The sequence below is a fragment of the Aythya marila genome (assembly GCF_965140915.1).
Source record: "Aythya marila genome assembly, chromosome: 5".
Lineage (NCBI taxonomy): Eukaryota > Metazoa > Chordata > Aves > Anseriformes > Anatidae > Aythya > Aythya marila.
In genome coordinates this window covers 12,810,369-12,836,144 of record NC_139046.1, presented here as the reverse complement: position 1 = coordinate 12,836,144, position 25,776 = coordinate 12,810,369, and the positions used below count along the sequence as shown (strand labels likewise).

General features: G+C 51.5%; 1 protein-coding gene across 3 annotated transcripts in view; it reads right to left on the bottom strand.

The window, feature by feature from the left end:
* CCDC85C (coiled-coil domain containing 85C) overlaps positions 1-25,776 on the bottom strand; it is a 105,589-nt gene that overhangs the window by 42,467 nt on the left and 37,346 nt on the right. For all 3 annotated transcript variants that reach the window (XM_082761787.1, XM_082761789.1, XM_082761788.1), the window contains exon 2: positions 456-532. In XM_082761787.1, the coding sequence (XP_082617913.1) occupies positions 456-532 (77 nt within the window). The remainder of the gene's footprint in view (positions 1-455; positions 533-25,776) is intronic.

Sequence of the window (25,776 nt, the reverse complement as noted above, 5' to 3'; positions counted from 1 at the left end):
TTTTACTACAGCCTCCTCATTCAACAAGATAAAAGCAAATGTAAAAGGGCAAGCGAGATCCTGCAGCAAGGACACAGGCAATGCCGGAGCCTCACTTCACCACCACGTCCTGCGCGGAGGCATCAACATGCAAGCACAGCACATGTCCTGCTGCTCCCAGTGCCAGCATCACCCCAGCCCCTGCCACCCGTCCTTCATGCACGTCAAACTACGTTTCTGCTGAACACATAGACACAGACATTAACAGAGCTTACTTTTTTTCCCAATATGTAATTTTGAGGTAGCATTACTGCAAAAGTTGCATAATAAAACAAGACCAAATTCCAGTAGTGGGGGGCTGGTACCAGTATGCTCTTCCCCTTGTAAGAAGTCCCCACTGAATTCAGGTGGGCTAACACAGCTATACAGGAGCAGAACAGCAACGTTAATACCCATGAGGGAATAAAAAAACCTACCTGAGAGAGAAGCTTGTTGTCATCCTCCAGCAGTTTCACTTTTGTTTCAAGTTGCCTGATGTAGTTGGAAGACGAATCTTTAGGAAAAGAGAAAAAAATATGTTTACATTTCTTGTTTTACACATAAGACAGCAAAATATTATCCCCTGTCTGTGGAAAGCATGGGGAAAATAAATGTATTAAAAACTCAAGTGTAAAGGACAAGGAGGATTTCTGCTAAAAGTGTTTTTTCACCAAACAGGTGAGATTCAGCAAAGCAGTTATCTTCTGTGAATCCATCAGTGCCACCAGGTTGGGCAGAAGGGGAGAAAGGAAGTGAAGTGAAGCTGAAAGACTGAGCTTTGTAATTTCTGGAAGTAATTTTGTAGCTTTGAAAGACATTCTTATTCATCTAAATGCACCAAAATACTCAACAACAGAACAAGATGTTTCCTTTCACATTCAAATAAACTACTCCCCCTCAAACGCACACCTTTGTCTTGCAAAACCAAGTGAAAAAATCACGCAAATAGGGACAATGCTGCCAGGAGGTGCCATCACTTCATCAGGGCACAAGGTATACGGCCAGGCCACCAAGCTGAAGCACGCACACAGCCTGAAGTTTGCCACCGAAATGCCCACCCATGAGATCTCTTTTTTCTAGTGGCAGCATGTGACCCTAAACAGAAAATTACAGTACAGTGTAACCCCACGTAAAATGGTGATACTCGACTTGGAGGAAGTTAATGGCCAGTTTACCACTACAGTAAGGCAGCAGCACCAGATAGCAGACCTGGCACCGAAGATAATTTGCCAGCAAGCACTGTGGGTGGCTTACTGCTGTCCAAAACATTTGGGGTTTGTTTTGAAATGCACTTTGAAACACCACATTTGCAAATTTCACGGGGAAGAAATTAAAGGAACCTGGGGGAAACCTTTTATCCACTTTCATTACAGCCTAACAGTTTGCAATAGTTCCTTCCATCCATCTGGATGTTTGTAATATTTCCCCTCCACTTGTAATTTCAGTAGCAGAGGCTGCAAATTGTTGCAGCAGGAGGACAAGAGGGAGCGAGTTTTGCAGCTTTAGTACATGAAATAAAAAAAAAAAAAAAAAAAAAAAAACTGAACGGTTTCTGCATTGTTAAAAGGGCTCTGTGAAATGGAATTCTATTTTCCCCCGTTTCATTTATTATGGAGCGCCTGCGAAAGCCGCTATTCAGCCACGGGACTTCACACTGAGCATGAATCAGAGGAAGCGAGCGTTACGCAACTGCGCTGATGCCGCCGCGCGTTGCTGCCTGCCGGCACCCTGGGCTCAGCCCCGGCACGGCCAGCAGGCACCAGCAGCTACAGCTTTCCACACGCAAATGCCTGCACCTGCACATGTGGAAGGTTTAGGCTCGCACCACGCCAAGAAGCTTATCTTACCCAGTGCCAGTTCCTGCCAAACGCACTCAGCGCAAGCCTGACTGCTGCTTCTTGGCGACTCTCTGGGTAGTTTTGCAGAAAAGCTAGCACACGAGCTACTGCTAAGCACTTGGAGTGCTCTGACCATTCAAGAGAAAAATTGGAATATGCTTGGAAAAGTGCTACCATAGGCAAGAGCCAAACCAAACATAAGAAAACAGCAGGACCCACTGGAGTCAAGTGCCCAGCTAAAGTGCGCACACTGTCAAAGAAAACATGTTCGCATCTTTGTTTTGATTGCGCTTTGTGCAAACCCAGGAAATCCAAATAAATCCTCATAAAAAAAAAAAAAAAAGACGACACCATAGGGAACTATGCAAGTTCCACCAACAGTTTAAGTGGCCATGAGGTTCACAACAGCATCACCTTCAGCTGCAGGGATCACAAACTGTCTGCCCAACAACAGCTCAAACCCAGGAGGAGTCTTCAGATCAGAGGAAAGGAGGGCAAACGAAGCAGGATATGTGATCGATCCATAGCACCTCACCTTCCCAGCTAAGGCTTCATGACAACTGTGTTGTGAATCCAGCCATGCATATAGAGATGTGTAGACTATAACGCTACAAAAGCTCTCTGCTTAAGTCAGCAAGATTTCAGCTCCAGCTTAAAGAACTTGCTGAATTAGTAATGAACCTGTCCTCCATCAGGGTGATCAGGGAATTCTTAAAGCCCATGGAGCACAGTTTCACCTCCTCTCTACCCACTACATTTTGTTTACTTACCCCTAAATCCAGCCCGGTAACACCCATTTGGCTAACCAGTTCCCAGAACAGCCTCCAGCTCAGCCTGAAGACACCTTGGGACTCCACCTTTTCCGCTTGTGTGCTGGATACAACAGGCTCCATCTGCAGATCTGCTCAGATAAAGTGTCCTTCCCCACCCGCGCTCCAGCCCCAGCAGGAAGCAAGCACATGCTGCCGGGGCAGCAGCAGAGGTAAGTGCCTTACCCAAGGAAAGCAGCGATCCCAATACATCAGCTCCTGATTTTTATCTCGTAGCACTGAGGCAATCGAAGCAGCTCCAAGGAAGGATTCACGGCAGTGCCAAAGGACAGGCTCAGCCCATGCCTGCCTCTGGACTGAGCACAGCCTCTGCGTACATACATGGCACAGGCAGCAACACTTGCATAAACAAGTGCAAAAATGCTAGATAATGCTAAGGACGTGTTGCAGGTCACACACAGGCTCCAGAATAATCAATCTTTAAGCAACCTTTCCCCTGTTAGCAGCCGGATAGCAGGGAGCCCGCTCCACGCAGTGCCCCCCACACCTCTGTACTCTCTTATCACTACTTCTTATTGAGCCAGATACAGACCACCATGGTACGCTGTGCACAAAGGGCAGCAACAACATCAACAAAAGCTTATGGGAACTATTTCTGAGCCCAACAAGTCCCTTCTCCCAGTCCCTTGTCCATGGTGGGCAGGGAAGCTGCAGGAGGCCTTTTTGTGCAGCTCTACCTGGAGCACAGGGTACTTGGCCCAAAATGGAGGCGACAGACCGAGCCTCACGAGCAACCCTTCTCGTGTGTTTGTGGTGGCTTCAGCATTGCTAACAGCTACAGGAATATCATGTTAAATGGTCCGGTTGGGACGCAGAAGCTGTTGTGTTTAAGCCCTTGGAGTGACAAGAAGTGAGTGGCTGATTGACCAGGAAAATTGACCATAGTTGACCAAGAAATGTAAATGGAGAGAGAATAATTTTCTACTTTATTACCTATCCTTGCAAAGAAAAAGGTATTCTGTGGGCGTGTTGGGGAGGCAACCCCTGCATCCCCAGGAACCAGTGCACTCCACAACCACCTCCAGTCTTAAAAGCTTGTTTGAGATTTGATAGAATTCTTCAAACACTGCTGTTCGACCCCAGACTACATCTGAGATCTGACCTCAGCCTAAAGACACTCCACAGCAATGTAAAATACAAGGAGAAAAAAGCAAATGAGCTCTTTTGTCAGCAGAAGATGCTCTATCTCCAGCAAAGGCTGAGAAACCATGCTCAGAGCTGTCACCACCCTCACCATGCCCTCAGAGATGAATGCTCTCCATCTTCTGGACCTGCTGGTGCTGAGGTGGGTGCCACACAAGCCATCTACACCTTGATCTCAGGTTTAAAGAATCCCATACCTCTCCTGACAGCCGGCAGCAACACTCCAGGGCTCGGCAGCAGAACCCCAGGCTGAGTCTCTCCCACGTTAGATCAAGAAACACATTCCCAACATTTTTCTGCCTCTGACCTTCCTCTTATCAGCGAGTCTCCCCCCTTGCCTGCCTCCCCCACAGCCGTGGGCTGAGGATGGCCCCGCTGACCCACCCAGGAGAGGCGGCAGAGCTGGAATGCTGACGGCTTGGACCCCCTCATCCCCTTCATTAAGAATTAAATGGATGGTCCCACCACCTTGTCAAGGCCTGCCGTCAGCCATGAGGAATGCTTCACCCTCAGCACGAACGCACTCTCCTTGGCGGTATGGTTGCTAGGCCTGGGTGCTGGGACCGGGACGTACCACAGCACCTCCTGTAGCAGCGTGGCACCAGCTTTATGTCTGCCCACGCCTGCTGGTGCAAGGCCAGCGGCCTGGTCGGACATGGCAGGACATCAGTCAGTTCTGTCTGTCACCACATAAGCAGACAAGGATGGTGGGCATACATCGGATCAGCTTTTCAGGAGGATGCTGTGGCCCTCAGTGCCACCTGGGATCAACATGTTCCTCCTGTCACGCTCCTCAGGGTCACGGGCAGCCACTGCATGAGCAACACCTCCCTTAGCAGGCCAGACAGCAGGAATTTCCCCTAAAAACCCCACACATCCCACCTCCACCCTCCCTGTCATGCGTCAGACCGGGTGCTACCCGGCCACCACACCAGGAGCACCTTTCAGCAGCAAAAGCCAGTCTGGGGCTGGTCCCCACCTTGCCACCTCTGCGAGCAGCACCGGTGGAAATCGTGTCGCTGTCGCAATCAGCCACCGCTCGCTTACACTGTGCAAACGCTTCCAGCCAAACTGCTGGCAGAGCTGTAAAACCTCAAGTCCCGTTTCTCTATAAAGCCTTTGAAGAACTAATTGGACGTAGCTCCTCACATTATCTCCGTGAGAGGTAAAAGAGTCACATTCCAGCCCGCGAAGGAGCATTGCTGTTATTATCCACCCTTCTCAAGATTTACCGTCTTAAAAAATACACTCCATCTGGAATCGGGTGTAATTCAACTTTGATGTAATCTCACTGAGTAACTTTTCTCCACGTAGATAAACCACTTAATACTCATTACTGCTAAATTGAGGCAAGACAAATCACTCTACCTTGTTTTAACTAAAAGGCCTTTGAGGGAGCAGGGAACTGCCTGGCTCCTGAAGCTTTTTTAAAGCATAAATTAGAAACTGTTTCAACAATCAAAACAATCCCTAAGCCTGCTGAGCACAGAGCAATGTCATTTTAAAAGACACTTGGAGACACTGGAGCCTTTCCGATCCTCATTTGAGATTTCAGAGAAATCTGTCTGAGGGGTAAGTAAGATGAATTATACATTTCTTTTGACAGTAACAACGGAAATGTTTTTATTTCCGTGTATGTTATTTCTCAAAACCACGAGCACGCGGAGCAGAGGCTTGCATTGTAGCTATGGGGCTGGCATCGAGCCACCTTTATTTAAGACCTGCTTATAACGAGGCCTTCCTTACTTCAGCACTTAGATGGACATGAGAAGGAAGGTAATGCCTTTACTTAGCACAGTTCACAACAGAGAGGCCAGAAAAGGTTAGGGTAGCAGTCTGAGAGGAGGATGCTGACTCCCAGCTGCCTCAGTGGCAGCGGGACGGTGCCTGCACCCCACGTGAGCAATGCAGAACCCCTCCTGCTGCCTTTTCTCCCCAGGAGCTACATTTACAAAGCACAACTCATGACAGCAAAGCACGGCTATATCTGCTTTGTCAGTGTCCTGCTAACAAGATTCTTCCTCCCCTCATCGAAAGCAGCAACCCTAAAGGGATTCTCCCAAATCCATACCCAAGGAGGAAAGATGTGGGACTGAGCAATGTTCTGCCAGGCTCACACCTTGCGGCCAGCTGCCTCGTTTTCCCTCCTGTGATGAGATGGTGATATTTTTCCTTCCTCCTCTTCCATCAAAGATCATCTCAGAGAAAGACCTTCACCTGCGCTCAATAAAACACTTCGCTGTCTGTCGGCAGTTTTGTTATCACACCTCTGCTCTTCAGCACAATATTTCAGATTCTTATTGCTCTGCTGGTTTTGCTTCTTGACTCAGACAAGCAGGCTGAAAAATAGGCCAGTGGTTACATCTCATAGAGTAGTTGATTTATTAAAGCAACTGGGCTCTTTCAGAGCAGCTAGGAAGCAGATGAAACCCACACCTTTTTATATCTTGCCATTGAAGGAAACTTTTTAGAGGCGGACAAGCCCCCAACCCTTGATTTTTCCTAGGCAGGCCCCATCTTTCTGCTCTCACCAGCAAAACCCCATTCATAGAACCACAGAACCATCTAGGTTGGAAAAGACCTTCAAGATCAAGTCCAACTATTAGCCTGCCTTACTGAGTCCCATCGCTGAACCCTCGTCCCTTGACATGTCCCTTGGTGCCACATCCACACATCTCTGAAACACATCCAGACTCCAACAGTGCCCTGGGAAGCCTTTCCCAAAGTTTGACCACCAGTTCCATGAAGAAATTCCTCCTGCTGTCCAATCTAAACCTCCCCTTCTGGCAGCCGGAGGATGCTGCTGGCATCCAAGGGACTTGGCCGCTGTCCCCACGCCAGCCCCTGTCCCGCTGAACAAAGGCGGATCTGCCTGAGCAGACGTGACACCCAGGCTCCAGCCCAGCCAGTCCCTGTTGAAAACATCGCTAACCACAGCTGGGACAGCGTGTGAGTGGATGGGAGGGCAAGTTTGCAGACAACAGTCAGGTAAAAGCCAAAAGAAGGAAGCCAGCAGTGAGGTGATGCAGCTCAGTGACCCCCTTCTCTGCTCTCAGGTCCAAAATACCAGCTGCTGCTAACCCCAAGCACCACACCACTCCAGCAGGAGCTTGGCCACAATCTGGGGTCTCCCTTGGGATGCAATCAGAGAATAAGCCACCACAGGGCATATGGCAGACACAGGCTCCCAGCCCACTTTGAGCAGATTTTTACTGAACGGACACTGCCTTAAGTCCCAGAAAATAGCAGGCCCACATGTAACAGCCAAAGCTACCCATGGAAACGCTCATCTGAATAAGACCAGAAGGATCAGGCCTCATATTTTTAAGGTGCAGGCGATGTCTCAGGTATAGTATAGGTATTAAACCATTATTCAAAACAATAGGGAAGGGCATTGTCAATCCAAAACCAGAAATCCAGTCTCAGCCTACCACACACGTTTTTAACCATCCCACGGCAGTGGATGTGTGCTGGCAGCAAGGCTGTGCTGCTGCACAGCGCTGCCCCAGCAGGATGGGACAGATGCCACTGGAGCTATTTAATTAACATTTCCAAGCGAGTCTCTAGCTAAGAGCTCTGAAGTTTTCCAAGCCCACACATTCCCAACTCAGTTCCAGCCCATTAGGCCTGTCTGGGAGCTTAGCGGCCTCCAGCCAGCCTGGACGAGGCTGATAAGGTCGCTCTGACTTCAGCTTTTGCTGCTCCCCGCTCCATCTCCCAGCCATGCCAGCACCTTCCAGCACTGAACATCTGCCCGCTGCCACTGTCACCAGGAGCTCAAGAGCTCCCGATATCTTATCGGGATTTCATTAGGACAAGGCTGATAGGAAAGGAGGAGCGTGTGTATGTGTGTGCCTGGTATGGCAGCTCAGCCAGGAGAGAGCTGTCTTGTCTCTTCAGAAAGTGCCGACCGGTATCTCCTATTTTTTTTTGCCTGGTGACCTTTACATTACAGCCTCCACGGGGCACCCTGCTATCACCTCAAAGCAAAGCAGGAGCTGGCGGAGATCTCCTGCATCCCAGCACTCTAACCCACTCGACCTGTAAAACCTGCTTAATGGGAAGGGGTAAATAAAGCAGCACAGAGTGCAAGGAGGAAGAGGGAAACATAACTGAGAGGGTGGTGAAACATCTTCAATCCTGTAGCCTGACACTGCACTTCCCCTTCTCCCAGAGGGACAGCTGGTGGGGTGGCTTCTCCGGTGCTACTTCACCTCTGGCAGAGGGCAAGAGCAGGCAGGGCTCAAACGCACCCCTATACAACGTGAAGAGCCTCTGCTCCTGCTGATACAGCTTGTACTTTCCCCCAGTCTCACTTTATTTACATCCCTACACAGGAGAATGGGAGAGCATTTTGCTGCCTTCCTATAGGGAAAAAAATATGATACAGCAAGCCCCAAAGTGCTCAGCAACATTTCCGACCTGTTCTCGCTGCCTGCATGACGGATGAGCCAAGCCACAAGTAGTGGCCACTGCTGCTGGTCCAGGCTTCCTGGGGAAATCTTTCCTTCTGTCCTCCAGAGATTTTCAAGGTAAACAAGCTAGTAAAAGATTTGTGTTTGCTTTACAAGTTGTGTTTTAATGCCTGGCTGTGGACAACACTCGGAGAACAATCAGCGTGGGGTTTATTTGAGGTTCAGCCTCAGAACGAGCTTTCAAGCAGGAGCAGGCAGGCTGTAATTAGATGCAATAAGTAAACACGGTGCTAGAAATATTAATGTCCAATATATGCACAGCCAGACAGTCTTGACTGGCGCACATGTAACGGGGGAAGGCTGATTTCCATGAGCTGCAGCTCTCTTGCCCCGTGCATACAAAAGCCTTCGCTGTCAAAGGGTGCAGGTGCTCCCTGGATCGGTTCCAGGTGCTGCAGGACTTGCAGCACCCACCCTGGCTCCGTGACACCAGGCAGATTTCACGTTTCACTCAGCCTCTTGAAGAAGCCATTTGCTGTCCAACCACGTATATGCGCTCAGCGAAGGACTGCCTGAGCACGAAAAGGGCAATTCTAGCGAAAGCAGGACAGCATCCGAGCTGGAGGTGGATCAGAGGGATCCACCCTTCCACTGTCAATGTAGAGCTCCAGCCAAAAAGCTTTGCTTCCCGTGTCAGAGCCTCGCTCCAACACTGCAAGAGCTTCTGCTATCACCAGTCCCAGCAGAGTAACGCCATTGCCTGTTGACCAGTGCCAAGGCAGTGAATTAAGAGATCACCCTAATCTTCCTTATCCTGTACCTCTCTGCTACTGCTACAGATGGGCAAGGGCTGAGCTACAACGGTCTGGCCTAAGCAGGACCTTCCACGAGTGACGAGAGACTAATTTTAGAGAGCTAAATCCCCCGCTGTTGGCAGACCCGGGTATTGCTCCTCAGTGGTAAATGGACATCCCTGGTGCACAGGAGGGAGCAGCCAGACCTTTTCCTTGCAGTTCAGGCCCTACAAGCCCCCTCCTTGGGGACAGAGGGAGGCGAGCACCAAGTTGTGTCAACAGCGCTCGCTCAGGGAGCAGGGCTGCAAGTCACTCACGGCTAATGGGATTCTGCAGCTTTAATGATTATGAAAAGGTTAAAATGACCTGCTAGGCACCCTGAGTTGTTTAAGCCTCTTTTCCTTCCTCGTGCTGCTTTAATCTTGGTAACACGGTCACGTGGCCCCGTTAGAAAAAGCTCTGAAGCCGATTAGTGGCTTCTACAACTCCAAACTAGTGGCTGCTAACCACCCTGAACCTGTGTGACTGCTTGGGGCAGAGGAGCCCGCTCTGCTCCGCACCCTCCTTCTGGGGCACCTCCATGGATACTGCAGCCTCCAGAAATCACCATGAGGGGATGGCCGAGGGGAAAACCCTCAAGCCAAGGGGACAGGCTGTACGCATTGCCTCCTATGTCAGTCCTGTTACCTAATTCCTCCTTTCCATACCCAAAACACAGCCTGATTGCCCACCTGATGCTGGCTACTGCTGCAGTAGCCCCGTCCCTGTCTGTACAATATCATCCGAAGACTGAGCCCGTCACACAGCCAGCGTGCTCTGGCAAAGCCTTGATATTGTGGCAGCATCCCTCAACCCCTCATGCACAGCACTTCTGTGGAAAGGGATCCTGGGGGCTCCTGCAGTTTGTAACATGGAGAAGAATCGGTGCCACGCTGTGCCAAGCAGGACGTGGGATCGCACTGGGACACAGAAACAAGAGCCCTGTATGTAAACAGGGGAAATAATCCTCCTTCATCGTTGCTATTAGTGACCCTGACTAGGGATCTGCGCCCAGGTTTAGGCATCACGCTTCAAGGCTCATGTGGACTAGTTGGAAGAAGTTCAGGTAAGAGAAATAAGGAGGATCAGAGTGCAGAGAGCATCATCTGGCAGAAGAGCTTGAAGGAACCCAGACTGGAGAAGGGAAGCTGAACAAAGACACAGTAACGGATTCAAGTACGGAAATGGCTGTCAAAAAAAGATGAAGCAAATAATTGCTCTCTGTGTCCACCCAGGAAGAGCCAGCAGGGATGCATAAGGGCTGGAAGAGACGGCCCCTGGAGGTCGTGGAACTGCCATTGATGATGGCTTTCGTGAACAGGGTAGGAAAACGTCTGTCAGGAGTGGTTTAGGCACACCTGAGTCTGCCCTGGGGAAAGGAATGAGTTGGGTGACCCCAGCAGTGCTTCAGGCCTGGTTCCCATGACTATCCTGTACGTGTAATGCATGAGAAAATCCGTGGCTATTTCACTTAAATTCCAGAAAGCACAAACCACAATTATTTGAAGGCAAAAACAAAATACAGTCTCTGACTGGTATATTAGATCTAATAACCTGAAACCATCCACGCATTTTGGTTTCCCATCCCCTGCAGAAATTCTCACCTCAGTGCTCAGCAGCTGGCAAAGAAAGGTGAAAGGACACAGAGAGCAGGCTCTGATAGCAGTGGGATGTGTGCAATACGAAGGTGATACTGGAAACACTCGGCTGTTTTAAAACACTGCTAGAGATCTCAGAGCTAGTACCCCCTGAAAAACAGAGCTCTCATCTATAAGAGTTATTGTTTCCAGCTTTTCCACAGAAATCAGTAACCCTACATCACAGGAGGCCAACATTAGTCTGAAGCAGACTACGCAGACAGCCGTGCCCATGTCCACAGAAATGTTTGCCCCCAAGATCTGAACCCCCACAAATGCCCACAGGTTTGATACCACCTTGGAAAGATGTGAGGGGTTGTTGCAGTTGCTAAATCTTCATCGTATTTGACCAGCCTTTTGCTGAAGTTTCTCCATTTTTATGACAAGCCCCTAACCACAACAAGCCTGTGCAGAAGACATCAGGTTAATCCAAAGCCTTGTGAAATACAGCTGTTGTGAATGAGTTTTGCTTTGAAATTTCAGGTTTGTTTGAATCTATAAGCATTTTCTCCTGGATACATTAGCATTACCTCCTCGGGAAGGAGCCCTGCCCGGTTTCAGATGGCCGTAAATCTTACTTTCAGTGCTGTACATACAAATGGGCCGGCAGGTTTTACGCAGAAATTCCCGTGGCCTTTGAAGGAACTCAGCTTAGAAACTGGTAGCACAAGGCAGCCCGGCTGCAGAAGGGCTCTCCTGAGTTCACAAAACGGCTTCCTCAGCATCCTGAGATGGAAAAGGCCAATTATTGGCTAAATCAATGGTTGGTTTGGGTTTTTGTTTGTTTTGTTGTTGTTGTTTTTTTTTTTAAATACAAAAGATCTTAAATATTTGCAGAAGTCTTTCCCTGTAAACATCACGTTGAAACTTTTGCAGGCTCTGAAAATGCATTTCTGGTTGTAAATCTGCTCCCCCCTTTGCTTGGGAAGATTCTTCTGGACAATAAACCCAGTGCGCCCGGGAGAGGACTGCATAATTACCCGCCGCACACAATGGGCACCGGCCTTTCCAACGCGCTCCTCAACCGTCAGGAATCCGAGCTGCGCAATAATTAAAACTCAGAACTCCTCTTCCACCGAGTCCAGAGAGAAATTAACCTCGAATTTCCAGTCCTCAAATACCCCCGTGATTCTCGGGGAGCCCCCTATTAAAAAGTTCTCGTAGATGAGAACAACACGGTACCGACAGGAAAAATTTAATCGGCGGTACGAAAACCTAACGATTAGGTTAATGAAAAATCGGCTCCATTGACTCCGGCCACTCGACCATTCCTGATGAGGGTAAACAGCCTTCCCCCCCTCCTTCCTCAGCCCCCTTTGTCTGCCACATAGGAGGAGGCTGAAAGCGGGAACTCATTCAAAAGTGCTGCCTCGGTGGGAAAGGGCTGGAGCGGGATCAAAGCCCTCGGGGCGCAGAAGGGGCAGCAGCAGCACAACCTCCCCGTGCTCAGGAATGCGCTGACGCTGGCTGCTGGGCCCAGCCAGGAGAAGGGGCGAGAGTGACAGCTGAAGAAAAGCCGGATGGGGTGAAACGCTGGGAGAGCTAATTAAACAAAAAAAAAGAAGCAAACGAGCAGCACAAGTTGCTGGTTCGGAGGCCGGCTGGGCTTTGGTTGGGTTGCACAGGGGCGAAGGATGAGGAAGCCCCAATGGGAGGTGGGCTCATGCCTGGGGTCTTTTCCCACCTTCCTCACTTGTGCCCCTCCATCAGCATCAGCACCGGCTGCCCCAGCCTCTCCCCATGAGCAGCAGAGCCTAAAAACCCCGAAATTCCCCAGGTCATGCCTGGAGAGGGCAGGAGCCTCCTCCTGCCCAGCGTGGTTTCACGACGCCACCTGCTCCTGCCGTGCTACTTGGGGCTGGAGCCAGTGGGAACTTCTTAGGGAAAGTGGTTTTTCATGGAAAATGCTGATTTATCAAGAGAGCGTTTTTAATGGAAATGCGTCCAATTTCATGCATTTTTTAGCTGGGGATGAAATTTCTGGTCAGAACCTTGGAGAGAAAGAGAGAAAACCTAAAATAGCCACAAGCCTATGGCTTAAGGCAATCACTGGAGAGCGTATAAATCCCTGCACACTAAGCTCTTCTCAACTTGGGGATTGTGTGCATCTGTGTCAAAGAGACACAAATTTCTATGGCCAAGGATATGGAACCTGGCTAGGCTGCAGGAAGAAGCCCAGCTCCGTGTCTTATTTGCCAAAAATAACCACTGCTGGAGAGCAAAGTGGCTCACACCAGGCAGGAAAGGCACCGGCACTTGACATTGGGGTTCAGACACATTTGGGATGAAGCAGGCAAGTCACCAGGACAAAAACCCGCACGTGACAAGGAAGGTGCTTGGCTGCTAGCCCAAACACACCACGGAGGTGGGACTCACGGCAGGTGCTGGTGGGCAACAGGAGTGGGGGCACAAAGGAGCCCTTTTTGCCATCAAATCACACAAACGGAGCACAGACTGTTGCCTGTGTTCTCACACACGGGTGAAGGGAAATGCTCTTTTTGGAAAGCCTCCCTGCCCCTCTCCCTACCTGCAGCCCTCTCCTGCCAGCTGGAGGGGAATTTGCAAGAGGAAATGAAACAGGAAAGGGGCTGTCAAGTGTAATGCGTTGGCTGCGCGGCACTGGTGGATGGTTTGTCGGAGCCAGCTGGGAACAGTGGTAGGCCAGCCAGAAATATGCCATAGCCCAAAACTGAGCGTAACAGGGATCCCAGATACCTGCACAGGATGCCACGTGGTGGAGTTGAAGGATCTGAGTACAGGAAACGTATAATTAATGCCTAGAAAGAACGGCTAGACAATGCCTTACACATCACACTATTAGGAAATGCTTAAGGGAGCAGCAACAAGATGGAGGAGGAGATTAAAGCGTATCACCGGGCTGCACTGATGCATTGAGACAATAGGAAATAACAACTGTTTTAGCTAAGTTAATGGTACAACGTCGCTACAATAAAAGTGGGAGTGATGTTTCAGAAAGAGCGAGTCAGTCCTCAGAGAAATCTCCCCGATGACTGTGCTTTGCTATCATCTTGGCTACCACCCCTACCCAGGAGCTTTCGGAGGCACCCTACACAGCCAGGCCTTCCCGGGACCAAACCTTTTGAGGGGACGCTGAGCCACCCCGCTGCACGGGGAACGTGAGTGGGGAGCGTCCCACCCAGACAACCCAGGCGTTTGTCCACCGGGGATGATAAAATCAATCCCACAGCGATTCAGAGGTCGGGTGATCAGAGGAGATTTTCCGATCCCATGAGCCAAACAAACACTCGCTACGGCTTTGCAAAAGGACCGTGCCGACCTGAGGATACGTTTCCCCCAAGGACACATCCAGCAGTTACAAACATGCAACGCAGCCAGCTCTCGCTGTTATTTATTAACAGGTTTATTGCCTCTCGCCGGAGCACTTTGGACTGGGCCGAGCGCTCCCGGTTCACGCTCACCTCGCTGCACTGCCAGGAGCTGCCTCCACGCCTCGCCCTCAGCCCGGACGCTCCAGCTGCACCCACAGGAGCCACCTCTGCACATTCGGCTTCGAAAACACATTCTGCATTTTGGTTTGAAGCATGGGCTCTCAGCAGTAAGCTGCAGCACGGAGCCCTGCTTGCTCTGCAGCGTCACATCCACGAGTCAGCGAAAGGGCTCAGGGCTCTGTGACACGGAGCAGGGCAGAGCAGGGGCAACGCGAAAGGACACAGAGAGGGACCCAGGTACAGAAGAGGACCCAGATCCAAACCCCTTCCTTCCCGACCACCTGATCCCACGTGTTGCCCCACGCATCTCCCCTCTGCTCACTGCACAGGGTCGCCTGGCGCTGCTCTGCACCCACCTCCCAGCACCAGCTGAGAACCAGGTGAGGGAGAGGATGAGCTTATTTCCACAAACAGCTCTTTGTTACTCACATAAAAGACAAAGTAAGACAACCCAGTGCAGGCATCCTTTCAGTAACCACCTTCTGGGGCTGCGCAGTGCGAGGAGAAGGGAAATGAGTCATTACACCTGCAGACAAAGAGGGTTGTTCTGGTTCAAGCCCAGGAATGTGGAAGGAAATTACATGGATAAGGTAACAGCACTCATAAAAATGATAAAGATGCTTCAGGTCACCCAGCCCAGGAGTTCCCAAAGTATTCTGTGTCCCAGTTGCTCCCGCTCCTGAGAGATACATCCCATGCGCTCCTTCCTCCTCAAGCCAAGCACAGAAGGGCAACAAATTTTGGGAGCAGCATTTCAAGGCCTGCCAGAGCTCTGCCCCACACTGGGACAAGCCCCTGCTGCCACCTGATGCCGGTGGCATCTTGTTTTGGTAGAAACATCAGCGTTCAGCTCCCCCAGATCTAATGCTCAGCAAAAGACCCTGCCTTGTCCCACCTCCAGTGCAAACACTGGCTCCCAGAAGTGCCCTGTTCCCATGGGGATCCTGTCACATCCCCCTGAAGCTGCTGAGGTCGCCCATCTCCTCCCCAAAGCAAGATTTTCCTCCCATTCTCATTTTCACATGACCCAAGTAAGCAAGGACCTTCCTCGAGAAGCTCTGCCCCAGCCTGATAGCTTTCACCCTGAGGAAACTGTTCCTGACTTTCTCCTTCGCCTCACTTCACCCCGTTAATCCCAGCTACAGGTGCTCGCCCCACCCCACACATCGCCTCCCCACCTTCACCAACTCGCATCCCCACCGAGGCCACTCGCCCCACTGCCAGAAGAGCGGGGGCCCGATCCTGCCACGCTCACAGCAGGCTCAGCCCCCAAGGTGTGTAAGAAAACCCTGGGGAGCTGTTTGGGCAGGGGGATTTGTCCCTGCTCCCCCGATGTGCTCTGAAAGCAGTGTCAGGCCTCCCTGCACAGTGTGCCCTGCCACGCCACTTGCCACCCCGCGGCCACGCAGCCCCGCGTGCGCTGACCGGCGGGGATGTAATCAACTAACAATAATAAACCGGGTAATACTCAATTGTACGGATCCGCCCGGCAGACGAAAGGATTTACAAAGGCTGGATTTGTCTCCTGGCCCTGGCAGCTTTCCCACGGTCCCACGTTAATCTGCGGAGCCGGGGAGGATGCGTGAAAACTCCCCAACCTGCGTGCTCCTGTGGGGTGCGTGAGCTTCACGCGAGGCTCCCAGCTACGGATCTGTAATTTTCGTGTCCCCTGCCCTGCTGCGTGCTCTACCTGACCCTAAATGAGCATTGCACGGCAGCAAAGCCCCCTCAGAGACAGGCAGCTTATGCAACCTCTAATTCCCTAAGCACTCCAATGCCTTTAGTGACAGCCAGGCTGAGCAGGGGCTCAGGCTGGCAGCAGCCAGTTCACCGTCCAGCTGCGCCCAGAAAATCGCTGTTACCTTGGGGAATCACAGGGCAGCACCCCCCTGTTCACCTGCTAGCAGCTCCCCAGCAGGGTAAGGAATGTCTTCTGATGCTGGAAATCACTGACAGGTTGTGTTTGCTGTAATTCCTGTGGCAACCTGGCTACCAGCGCTGCTGGCCAGGACCCCAGGCCAGGGGGGCTTTGGTGTGCAGGTGGGTCTCGCCTCTGCCCCTCAGCTGGCTGGGGAGGACTGGAGCATCCCCCAGCCAGTCCGTGACGCTGGGCAGCTCCTCAGAGACACCACTGCAGTGTTGAACAAAGAAAAATTAAACCAACTTGTTGAAGTATCAGCAGCTACTGGCCACGGGTCGGCTGCAGTGCCTGCCTTGTTCCCGAGCCAGCCAGCTCCTCGCCAACTGCCCCGGCACAGCACCTGATAAACGACACCTTAAAAGCCCGGCAAAGTCATATTTTTACAAGGAGGGCTCATTCAGTCAATTGATCAACAGCGAGGCAGACCCGGAGGGCCCTGCAAACACGGGTGCCTCCCGCTGATGGGAAGCAGACGTGCAGCAGCCGACTGCCAGCAGCGTGGCAGCCACGGTTTGTGGCAGGAGGAGGCCAGGGACAGAGATCTCCTGCGGTGGGAGGAGGTTTGGGCAGAGGCTCCACGGCTTTAACCCCCCCAGGCTCAGGCCGCCCATTTGGCAGCCGCCAGCCCTCTGTCCAAGGGAGTGTCCACCACAAACACGCACCAGAAAAGCAGTGGGAACGTCTCCAGGGAGGCTCACACGGGTGATACTTTGGTGGAGAAGCTTTTCGGGATCATCCCCCTCCTAGGTCCATTTGGTGTTTCTTCCATCTGAGAGACCAAGGCAGAAAACCTGGGGGTCAAACCCACCCCGGGCCAGCTCCCAGCACCGCCGCAGGCTGAAGCACGCACACAAACCCCCCCACACCACCTCGCGGGGCCCTCCCTCCCCTCCAATCTGCACTAATCTCCTCTACCGTCTGTGCCGCAGCAGATAACTCAGAGGCAATGGCACGCTCCCTAACACATTGCCTCTCTCGCGCAGCAATTAAATGTACATCATTGCCTGGCTGTCCCCTATCCTTGGGGCAGGAGGGATTGTCATCATCTTCACGTCATGATTTACAGAGGTAATAATCATGGCACCAGTCTCATTACATGCCAACTTTCGGGAAATTAGGTGATAGATATTATTCATTAACTTGCCACATGATACCCATATCCATCCATCTGTTACAGCTGAGCTAACATTTTGGTTGGGAGCATGCAAGCTAATGGCTTCTTCAGGAGGGAAGCACGCACTGTCCTGAAACGTGATGGGGAGGAACGAGTAAAATAGCAACTGGGTAAAATCAGTTTGCCAAAATAAATAAATTCAACCTTTGCCCTCCAAAGCAGAGCGATGTGTGGTGCTCCAGAATGGCAAACACAAAGCAAAAACTTCGTCCCTGGTGGGCTCAGCCCGAACGGCTGCACATGATGCATGATTAACACCGTTTTGGGATGCCCTGGCAGGCTGCTCCGTCACGTTGAGCTGCACAGGACCCTGCAAGGAGTTCCCTGCACTTTGCCCAGTGCTGGGTTTCAGGGGCAGCCCGGGCTGGGATCACACGGAGGTGGATTGCTGGAGCCCAGGGATGCTCAGCAGGTACCAGGAGCCTGGACCAGCCTTTGGCAGCCCTGGGACCGTGAAAAGAGGAAAATGCTGAGCATTGGGCTCTCACCCCCATGCTGGGACAGAAATCTCCCCAGGTGCACAGGAGGGCAGTCACAGAGGAGACAAAAGCCCCCAGAGCTTTGCTGCTTCTCCCCCAAAACTACTCATCAGCCAGGCTCCAGCATCGCCTCAGCTAACACGGAGATGGGCATTTTTAGAGAACATAATTTCAGGATGATTCACTGCCAGAATGAGGGAATAAAAAGGATTCCTGTGGAGTGTTCTTCATTTCTATCTCTTTTAGGAGAGGCTGTGTTCTCAGGCACGGAAACCAGAGGGGAAATGGTGAGGCCTCAGACGGGCACGATCCCACATTGCACAGACAGCCACTCTCGGGTATTAGTCATCATTAGTTAAATAACACAAACGGCTTCCCAGCAAATTTCTTGCCAGAAGGAGGAGAAAAGCGAGCGCGGATGGTGCTGCTGTAGCCAGTGCCAGCCTTTGATACAGCAGCACCACAAATCTCCGACAGATGCTCCCAAGCAGGGCAGAAAGTTTGTGCCCATCAAGCTGCAGCACGCCCAGGGGCCCAAATTTACCCTCCCTAACCCTACATGACCCTTTTAACGAATGAGTCCTCCAGCACAACGCATTACCAAGTACCACAAAGAGAAACGGGTTTCTCCTTCCTGCTTACTCCCTCGATGCAGAGAAGTGCCACCCAAAGTACCCGAGCTGGCTGGGGGTCCTGTAGCTGGGAAAAGCTGCAAGGGGGACGGCAGGAGGGCAAGGAGCGGGGCAGGGGAGGGCAGAGAGCAGCCAGAGCCTGGGAGCTTGGACGTCTACCTTATACTTAAAACTTGCCACTAACCACAGGCAGACGGGATGGGCACGGGGAGCCAGGGCCCACCCCTGGCATGAGGCCCAGCATGAGGCAGCCAAAGCCTCCTGTGAAAGAAGGCAGCACCCAGGGGTTTGTCTCCAAACGGGAGCTGATGGCCCCTGACCCAGCTCGGGATGTTGGGGTGAGCCGAAGCAGAGCAGGGTGTGTTACAGCACCCACAGCTCCATCGGGGTACCCGCAGCCCACCCGTGCCACATCACGAACCCGCCGGCTCGGTGCCATTCGCAAGTCCGGGACTGACAAAGTGTGCTGCAGCTCCTGCTGAGCAGCTCAGCAACCTGAGGAAGGATACAAAAATCCATGAAAAAAGCCCATGCTTGGAGTCCATACGCTCTGCTGGCTCACAGCTACGCAGCACAAAGCCATCGGCAGGGCCATGGGCAGTGTCCTCCTCTCAGCCCCAAAAACTCCAGGCACCCGGTCATCTCCCCACCATTCCCATTCAGCAGGGGCTGGCAGCGGGGTTGTGAGGGGCACGGGCTGTCCTGTCCAAGACCCCACATACTCCTCAGCACCGATGCTCATCTTCCTGGGAGGTTCCCAGGCACAAGTAGAGCTGAGAGCTGCAAGGCAAGCTGGCACACCGGAGAAGCAGCAGTACCCTTCTGGTGAGCCAAGACTGACTCAAATGCATCTCCTTGTGAATGTAGCACACAAGCAGCAGTTTTGAGGAGTACTTGACCACGTTCCTACAAGGTTATCTTCCAGCACACTGAGCTAGCACCCACCTACAGATCTCCCCTTGGCTCGGCCGTGTGCGCTGTGCACGAATTAACGGGAAGGGAGCTCAGCAGGAGACGAGGCTCCATTTCTCTCTAAAACACTGGAGGGTTGGGAGTCATCCTGCAGGGCTGCTTCTGACACCCGTAGCATGTTCCGTGAGGTTAGGTGCTGGTATGAGCATTAAAGGAGCGTAATTATACCCTAACTCCAGGATTCACACTGACAGATTTGTGCTCCTGCAGGACTCAGCTTCACTTGCCTAGGGCAACAAGATGGCAGGGAAAGCAAAACGTTCAGCAGCCGAAAGGGATGAAAAGACGAACACAGACTAGAGCTGAAGATGTTTAGGCTAGAAATTAGGGAAGGGAGGTATGGGACTCTGGGACAGCCTTTCAAGGGTTCACCTGCAGAGCCGGGCACGTCCAGGAGGAGCGTGATGGGCAGAAGCTCTTCTTGGCTTAGGACCCTCCAGCACTTCAACCACTGTTTTAACAGAGGGTTTTTGTTAGGTAAAAAATTGGGTTTCAGCATTTTTACAAAGCACCACAAGTAGCAGGCTCTCCTTCAGGTCACTGCCACAGCACGGCAAGTGCCGGGAGGCCCCTGGGAAGGCGAGCTTTCAGACAGATTAGTACAGCTCCGGTGGAGAAGGGAAGACGACAGACACTGCTCAGCAGACCCAAGGCTGGCTTCAGTCCTCCACAGCATTTTCTTCACCATCTCACAGTCCCTTGGTCAGAAAAGGCAGTTCCCATGTAACAAAGTGCAAACACTTTTGCTCTCGCTAATTACTTTTAATTAAGACAGCAAACAAAGGGTAAAGATTCACAAGATTCATTCTTTTTTTTTATCCTCTACTCCCATTGTCTTCATTTTCAAAGAGGATCTCAAATATCCAGATACCAGAAGCACATGTTAGGAAAATGATAACAAAACATTTTGGAAGCATTATCAGGTTTGCACGTAATGACTGGCAGCTTGTTGCGGTGCTGTGTGCCTCCCTGGTGGATCTGTGGCCACCAGGAGAGCTGTGGGGCCTCCCTCACACAAAGCCCCTGGGAAGTTCAGGGGTTTTAGCACAGTCACTGCATCACGTTGACTTTCTGAAACATTTTCTGCATTATAATTAATGATATTAGAGCGATGTGCACGTGTAATCAACCGGCTGTGCTTCTGCCCATAAAGGACACCGTCAAGGGCAAGGAAGCAGAAGCATAAAACAAAAACTCAACCCTCCTCCTGCTACCCTCTTGGCTGTTGGGTGAGCACAAGCCGTCCCAGTCAGGGGAGGCCACTGGTGCTCTGTGGGGTGGCCTTTTTGTTCCTACAAGGAAGAATGTTAGCTAATATTGATGCTCTTTAAAAAATAAAAATAAAAATAAAAAATAAAATAAAATAAAATAAAAACTCTTTGCAAATGCTAGGAAAAAAAAAAGTTCTGCTGTCTTGGGAAACGTCTTTCCCACTGGCTTCTCCTTAAGGATTCAGTTTAGGCTTGTGGGAACGTAACACATTAGAAACTCGCCCATAATTTGCATGCCCCAAACAGCAGGGAGATATCATGAGATCTGGTATTCCTGAGATTTCTTTCCTTTGGCAAAACATAACTCCGGAACATTTACTTGCAGAAAAGTTCACACATCATTACGGCTAAACTGTGTGCCTAGTGAGTGAAGACGGGCCCTGAGATGACACATTACCCTGTGGTTTTGTTCTGCTTGCTTTGCTTCCTTACCTCATTTGCAAAATTAGGGTTGGTCATAATCCTTCCATCAGTCTTTCCTGAAAATTAGGAAGGGGCTGAACCAGATTTTCCAATTAAAAAAAAACATCTTCCCACAGTTTCAGAGATGTGAAAATGGGTTTGCCAAGTATTTCGTCTGCAGGAGCTCTCTGAAGTACCAGCCCTGCAGCTGAATGCCCACAAGTTTCTTTGCAAGCAATCTGGGAGGTGCCCAGTGAGCATTCCCCAGCAGCACACTCGTCCCAAGTGATCCCCTCGCACTTCACCCTTTTCTCTATGCCCAGAGTACGAAACGAGAGGGAACAAAGGCCAGAGGGCACACAAAGTTAAAAATCTTTCATATAACTGCTTTAGAAACAGCATTATTCCATAGAATCATAGGATCATAAAGGTTGGAAGAGACCTTCAAGATCATCTGGCCCAACCATCCCCCTACTACCAACATCACCCCACCAAACCATGCCCCTAAGTGCCAGGTCCAACCTTTCCTTGAACACCCCCAGGGACAGTGATTTTAATTTGTTTGTCTCCTTTTCTTGCAACTGCTCGTCGGTGATAAACAGGTACCTATGAACAAAGCAAGAGCACAGAAGTCTGGGAACCCCCCAGAGATGGGGACCACAACACAGCAGCCTCCAGTGCCTCCTGTCAGCCCCTTTCCCCATGAACTCTGCAAACTCAACCGTGAGAGATCCTCCAGGCAGGATGCTGAAACCCCCTCCAGGCAGGTCTGAGCAACCCATCACCCACTGCCGACCAGACCCTAAAGCATATAAGCAGGTATTTCTGCTCCTACAGGGTGGAAGGCGGCTCTGCACACCCAAAATGAAGCCATCAGAGCTGCAGAGAGGTCAGCCAGCAGGGTCTTCTCCCACAGGACCAGCACAGAAGGGCGCTGTCCCCTGCCCCATCCTGCAGTGCTCGAGGAAGCCACCTCTGCACCAAGCCCTTACGACTAAAGGCAGAGGGAGCAGTGGCCCTGCTGGCCCGTTTCAGACGGGAGCTGCGATACCGGGGAGCTGAGGGACTCGCCCAAGGTTACACATGAAGTCTGTGGCCAGCCCCACGAGGCCCAATCCAGCACCTAAACCACGCTCCCTTTTATGTGGTGCTGCGGCTGAGGCCTAAGAGCTGCCGGCGTTTCGCAACACAAAGCCACATCCTGCAGCCCTTCCACGAGGACCTGGAGATCAGCACTGAAGTCTCGTTGAAGCCGTGGCAGCGAGGGGAGCCAGGAGCTCGGTGCCCATGCTATTCTCCCCCCGATAAAACAGCCCCTGGCCCCAACCAGCCCCTCGGCCCCAGCCCCGCAGCCGCCAGCACCGCCAAGCTCTCCATCACCTGCTAACCCTCACCTGCCGCCTGCAGACGCGGAGGCAGCTGCTGCCACAACACCCGGGGTTCCCAAGGCAATAGGGCAATGTGTTATCAGTCCGAAGTGCTGGGTGTGCGCTGATAAGCCCGGTGAATTCCTCTGGGCTGGAGCCGCTCCTCCTCTTCTCCAGCTCTCGTAAGCCACGTGTGAGCAAGGAACCGTCCCCTCCGTGGCTTCAGAGCTCACCACGCGCACGCAGGGGCACAGAAAGGTGCCTGGCCTCTGGAGCTTCCTCGTTCCTTCAGTCCGGCATTGCAGGGCTCCCCGGAGTGATTGTGAGGTCTTGAGCCTTCGAGGTTTTTCCAGACCCAAGAGAACAAAGCCCTGAGCAGCCTGCCTGTGGCCAAGCCTGCTCGGAGCAGCAGGTTGGACTAGAGAGCTCCTGGGGGCCCTCCCAGCCTCAGTTACCTTCTGACCCACTGCACTGCTTCCCACTTCTTCCTCGCTGTCAGGAAACGCTCGTCCCCAAAAGGCAGCAGCACAGGTGGGACGAGAGCATCCCAGTCCCCTTTTGGCCACCTTATGGGGATGTCACAACCCACCCTTCCAGCCCTGGACTCTGCAAGAAAGAGTAAAACCTGGCGTACAGCGGGAGGTGCCAGGTTGTGTGCAGCCCTGTCAGGAGAAATAAACCTGAATCATGCAGAGATGAGGAGCTGAGCGCTACTGGCCCACAGCAAGAGAAGGAAGAGCAGAGCCTCACTCTTAGCACTGGAGTTACTCAAACCAAGCTCCACAACCCTGTGGTTCCCTAACATCAGTCTAGGAATATTCTCAAATCCAAATCAAATAGTAAAATCCAGCATTGGCTTAAAAAAATGAAATTGAAATGTTTGCAGAATTATTATTATTTTTTTAAATACAAACACATGATATAATTGGGCCAGAAAAAGAGAGCATTGTTACAACTTAAAAATAATATATAAACTATCTGTAAAGCTCCTTCCCTGCTCTAGGATACTATCCCACACTCTTTTTCTCCCTTCCATGTATTTGCCTGGAGCTGTGGGCAGGGAAGGCTCCTCCCAGCAGTGCCTACCCGTACACTGAATTCCCCCCTTCCTGCTGCTCTGTTTTCTCTGAAGGCCTGGATGGTTTTGGAGACCTTACAGGAAGCCCAGGGTTTTTCCCCGTATTTTTGTTAAACAAAAATTTAAAACCAAGCCATGTGAGCGCCCGCATTCTTCCAACCAAGTTCACACGCACCTTCAAAATCAGGATGAGGAAATAAGCTAACTTGAGAAACAGGCTGAGATTTACTTTATTTTAATTATTAAAAACGGCAGTGTTAATTTCAGAGCCTTCAATAATTCAGCTTAATTACTCAGGAGACAAAACCGTCAGGCCGAACACTGTAAAATATATATAAACAAAACAAGACATATCAGTAGCGAGCAGGATGACTGGATCTATTGCCACGTCCCCCAATAAATGCCACGCCACAGAGCTCTGGCACGGCTGCAGGTGATAAAAGTGACACCGAACGTTTTAGGAGGGAGCGATGCGAACGCTCCCGCGTTCAGTTGGAGGCAGGTGACAGCATCCTTTCTGCCATTCCATTGTGTGTGTTTGCTTTTTTTTTTTTTAAAGACGTAACCCCTCATCCCCTCCACATCCTTTTGTGCAGTGAACAATGTGCCCCGCGCAGATGGCACCGACGTGGGAGACAAACTGCTCGGGCTAATTGTTCGTCCTGGCCACGAGCAGCAGGGACCGCAGGGCAACGTGTGGAGCCCTGGCCCGGGCAGCCACAAATCATCCCGCAACCAGCATCCGCGCCTGTCCCCAACAGCCTCCGGCTCCTCTCTCGCAGGGCTTGCAGGCAGCACTCACAGGGGAGAGGAAAGCCTGAAAAAATGGGAACCTGCCCTAAAACGGGCTTGTTTACCAACCCAGCCTGCCTCTCTCCTTGCCAGTGCTGCTGGAAATGGCCCCTTCCATTTGCTCTAATTAATTTCTCTTTCTCCCAAGCACATCTGGGGGAGGGGAAAGAGGTGGGAGCACTCGGGGAAAGAACCCCAAATAAATCTGCATCAGCTTCATGTCACCAAACCGCTCCCCAGCGAAACAAATGCCAAGTTAAATCCCGCGAGGCTCCCTGCAAACAGAAATACCACCAAAAAAAGGTCACGGCGGGAGCAGGGGAGGCTTCATGCTCCGAGCCAGGCAGAGCCCTGCCCTGCTGCACTCACCGCTCTCGTCTGGGAGAGGCGCTCTGGATGCTCCGTGGACATTTGGAAAGAAATGGGGAAATCTACAGCTCTCATTGGCGGCACTGTTATGGAATTGGGTAAACAGGTAACGTGCTCGGCAGCTACTGGCGTGAATAGAAAAACAAAAAGGAAAGAAAAAGCCTGCGGCAAGACTAATATTAATACCCAGCCATGTCACTCTCAATTAAGTTCATATCTAATGAGCACATTTTCTCCTTGCGCTGTCCACTGATGCTGTAAGCAATGGCCAATGAAAAGCATAAAACGCTGCCGCCGGGAAGCAACGATCTGTACTGGTGAATTTTGAACCAACCAATTATGAACATTTTTTTTTAAAGGAACAAGCAGGGCTTCTATGGATTGTAGTCCACAATGCCAGAAAATGTCTGCATCCACAAAATGTCCAGGCACACACTTCCCACAGCCTGCGACTGCTATTTGTGTGACTGGATTTGCCACCACTACCACCTCTGCAAAGAGATGTGTACATCCAGGATGTAAAGAAATCTCCTGGGCGCCCTGACGACCCTACACCACCCCAAAGCACCTAGCTGCTCCCTGCAGGAGGTGGGGCAGGGAGAAGTGAGCATTGCTCCGCAGCCCCGCACGGCAAAGCCGGGCAGATCTCGAGCTCGTAGAGCAGGCTGGCGCCGCGGCCAAGCCGACAAGTCCTGACGCACATCTTCCCCCAAGGAGCTTGCGCTACGCCCGGTTCCAGCACTGCAGCCTGCATTCCCACAGGCATCCGTCCCTGGGTTACACTCCATGACAAGGCAGCAGGCACACCCTCCGAAGCGTTTTAATTAAGACTGCTCGTAAGGAGAAAGTTGACCCTCCTTCGCAACCCGCTTCGCTTTGTAGCCTTCGTCAAATTAAGCTTTGGATTGGCGATATTAATGTAACGCATGTTAGTCTGCATGGCTGGAGACTCCTGGAGGCAACGTGGAGCTCCGAAGCACGGCGAAGGAGAGCTGCTTTGTGTCTCCTCTCTGCTTTGTGATGCCCTGATACACTTCTCTCCCTCCTTCCCTTTTTTTTTTTTTTTTCCAGGAAGAAATCCCTTAATTCCGAGGATGTTGCAGCATTTGGCTGGCTCTCATCTCCAAGAATGCTC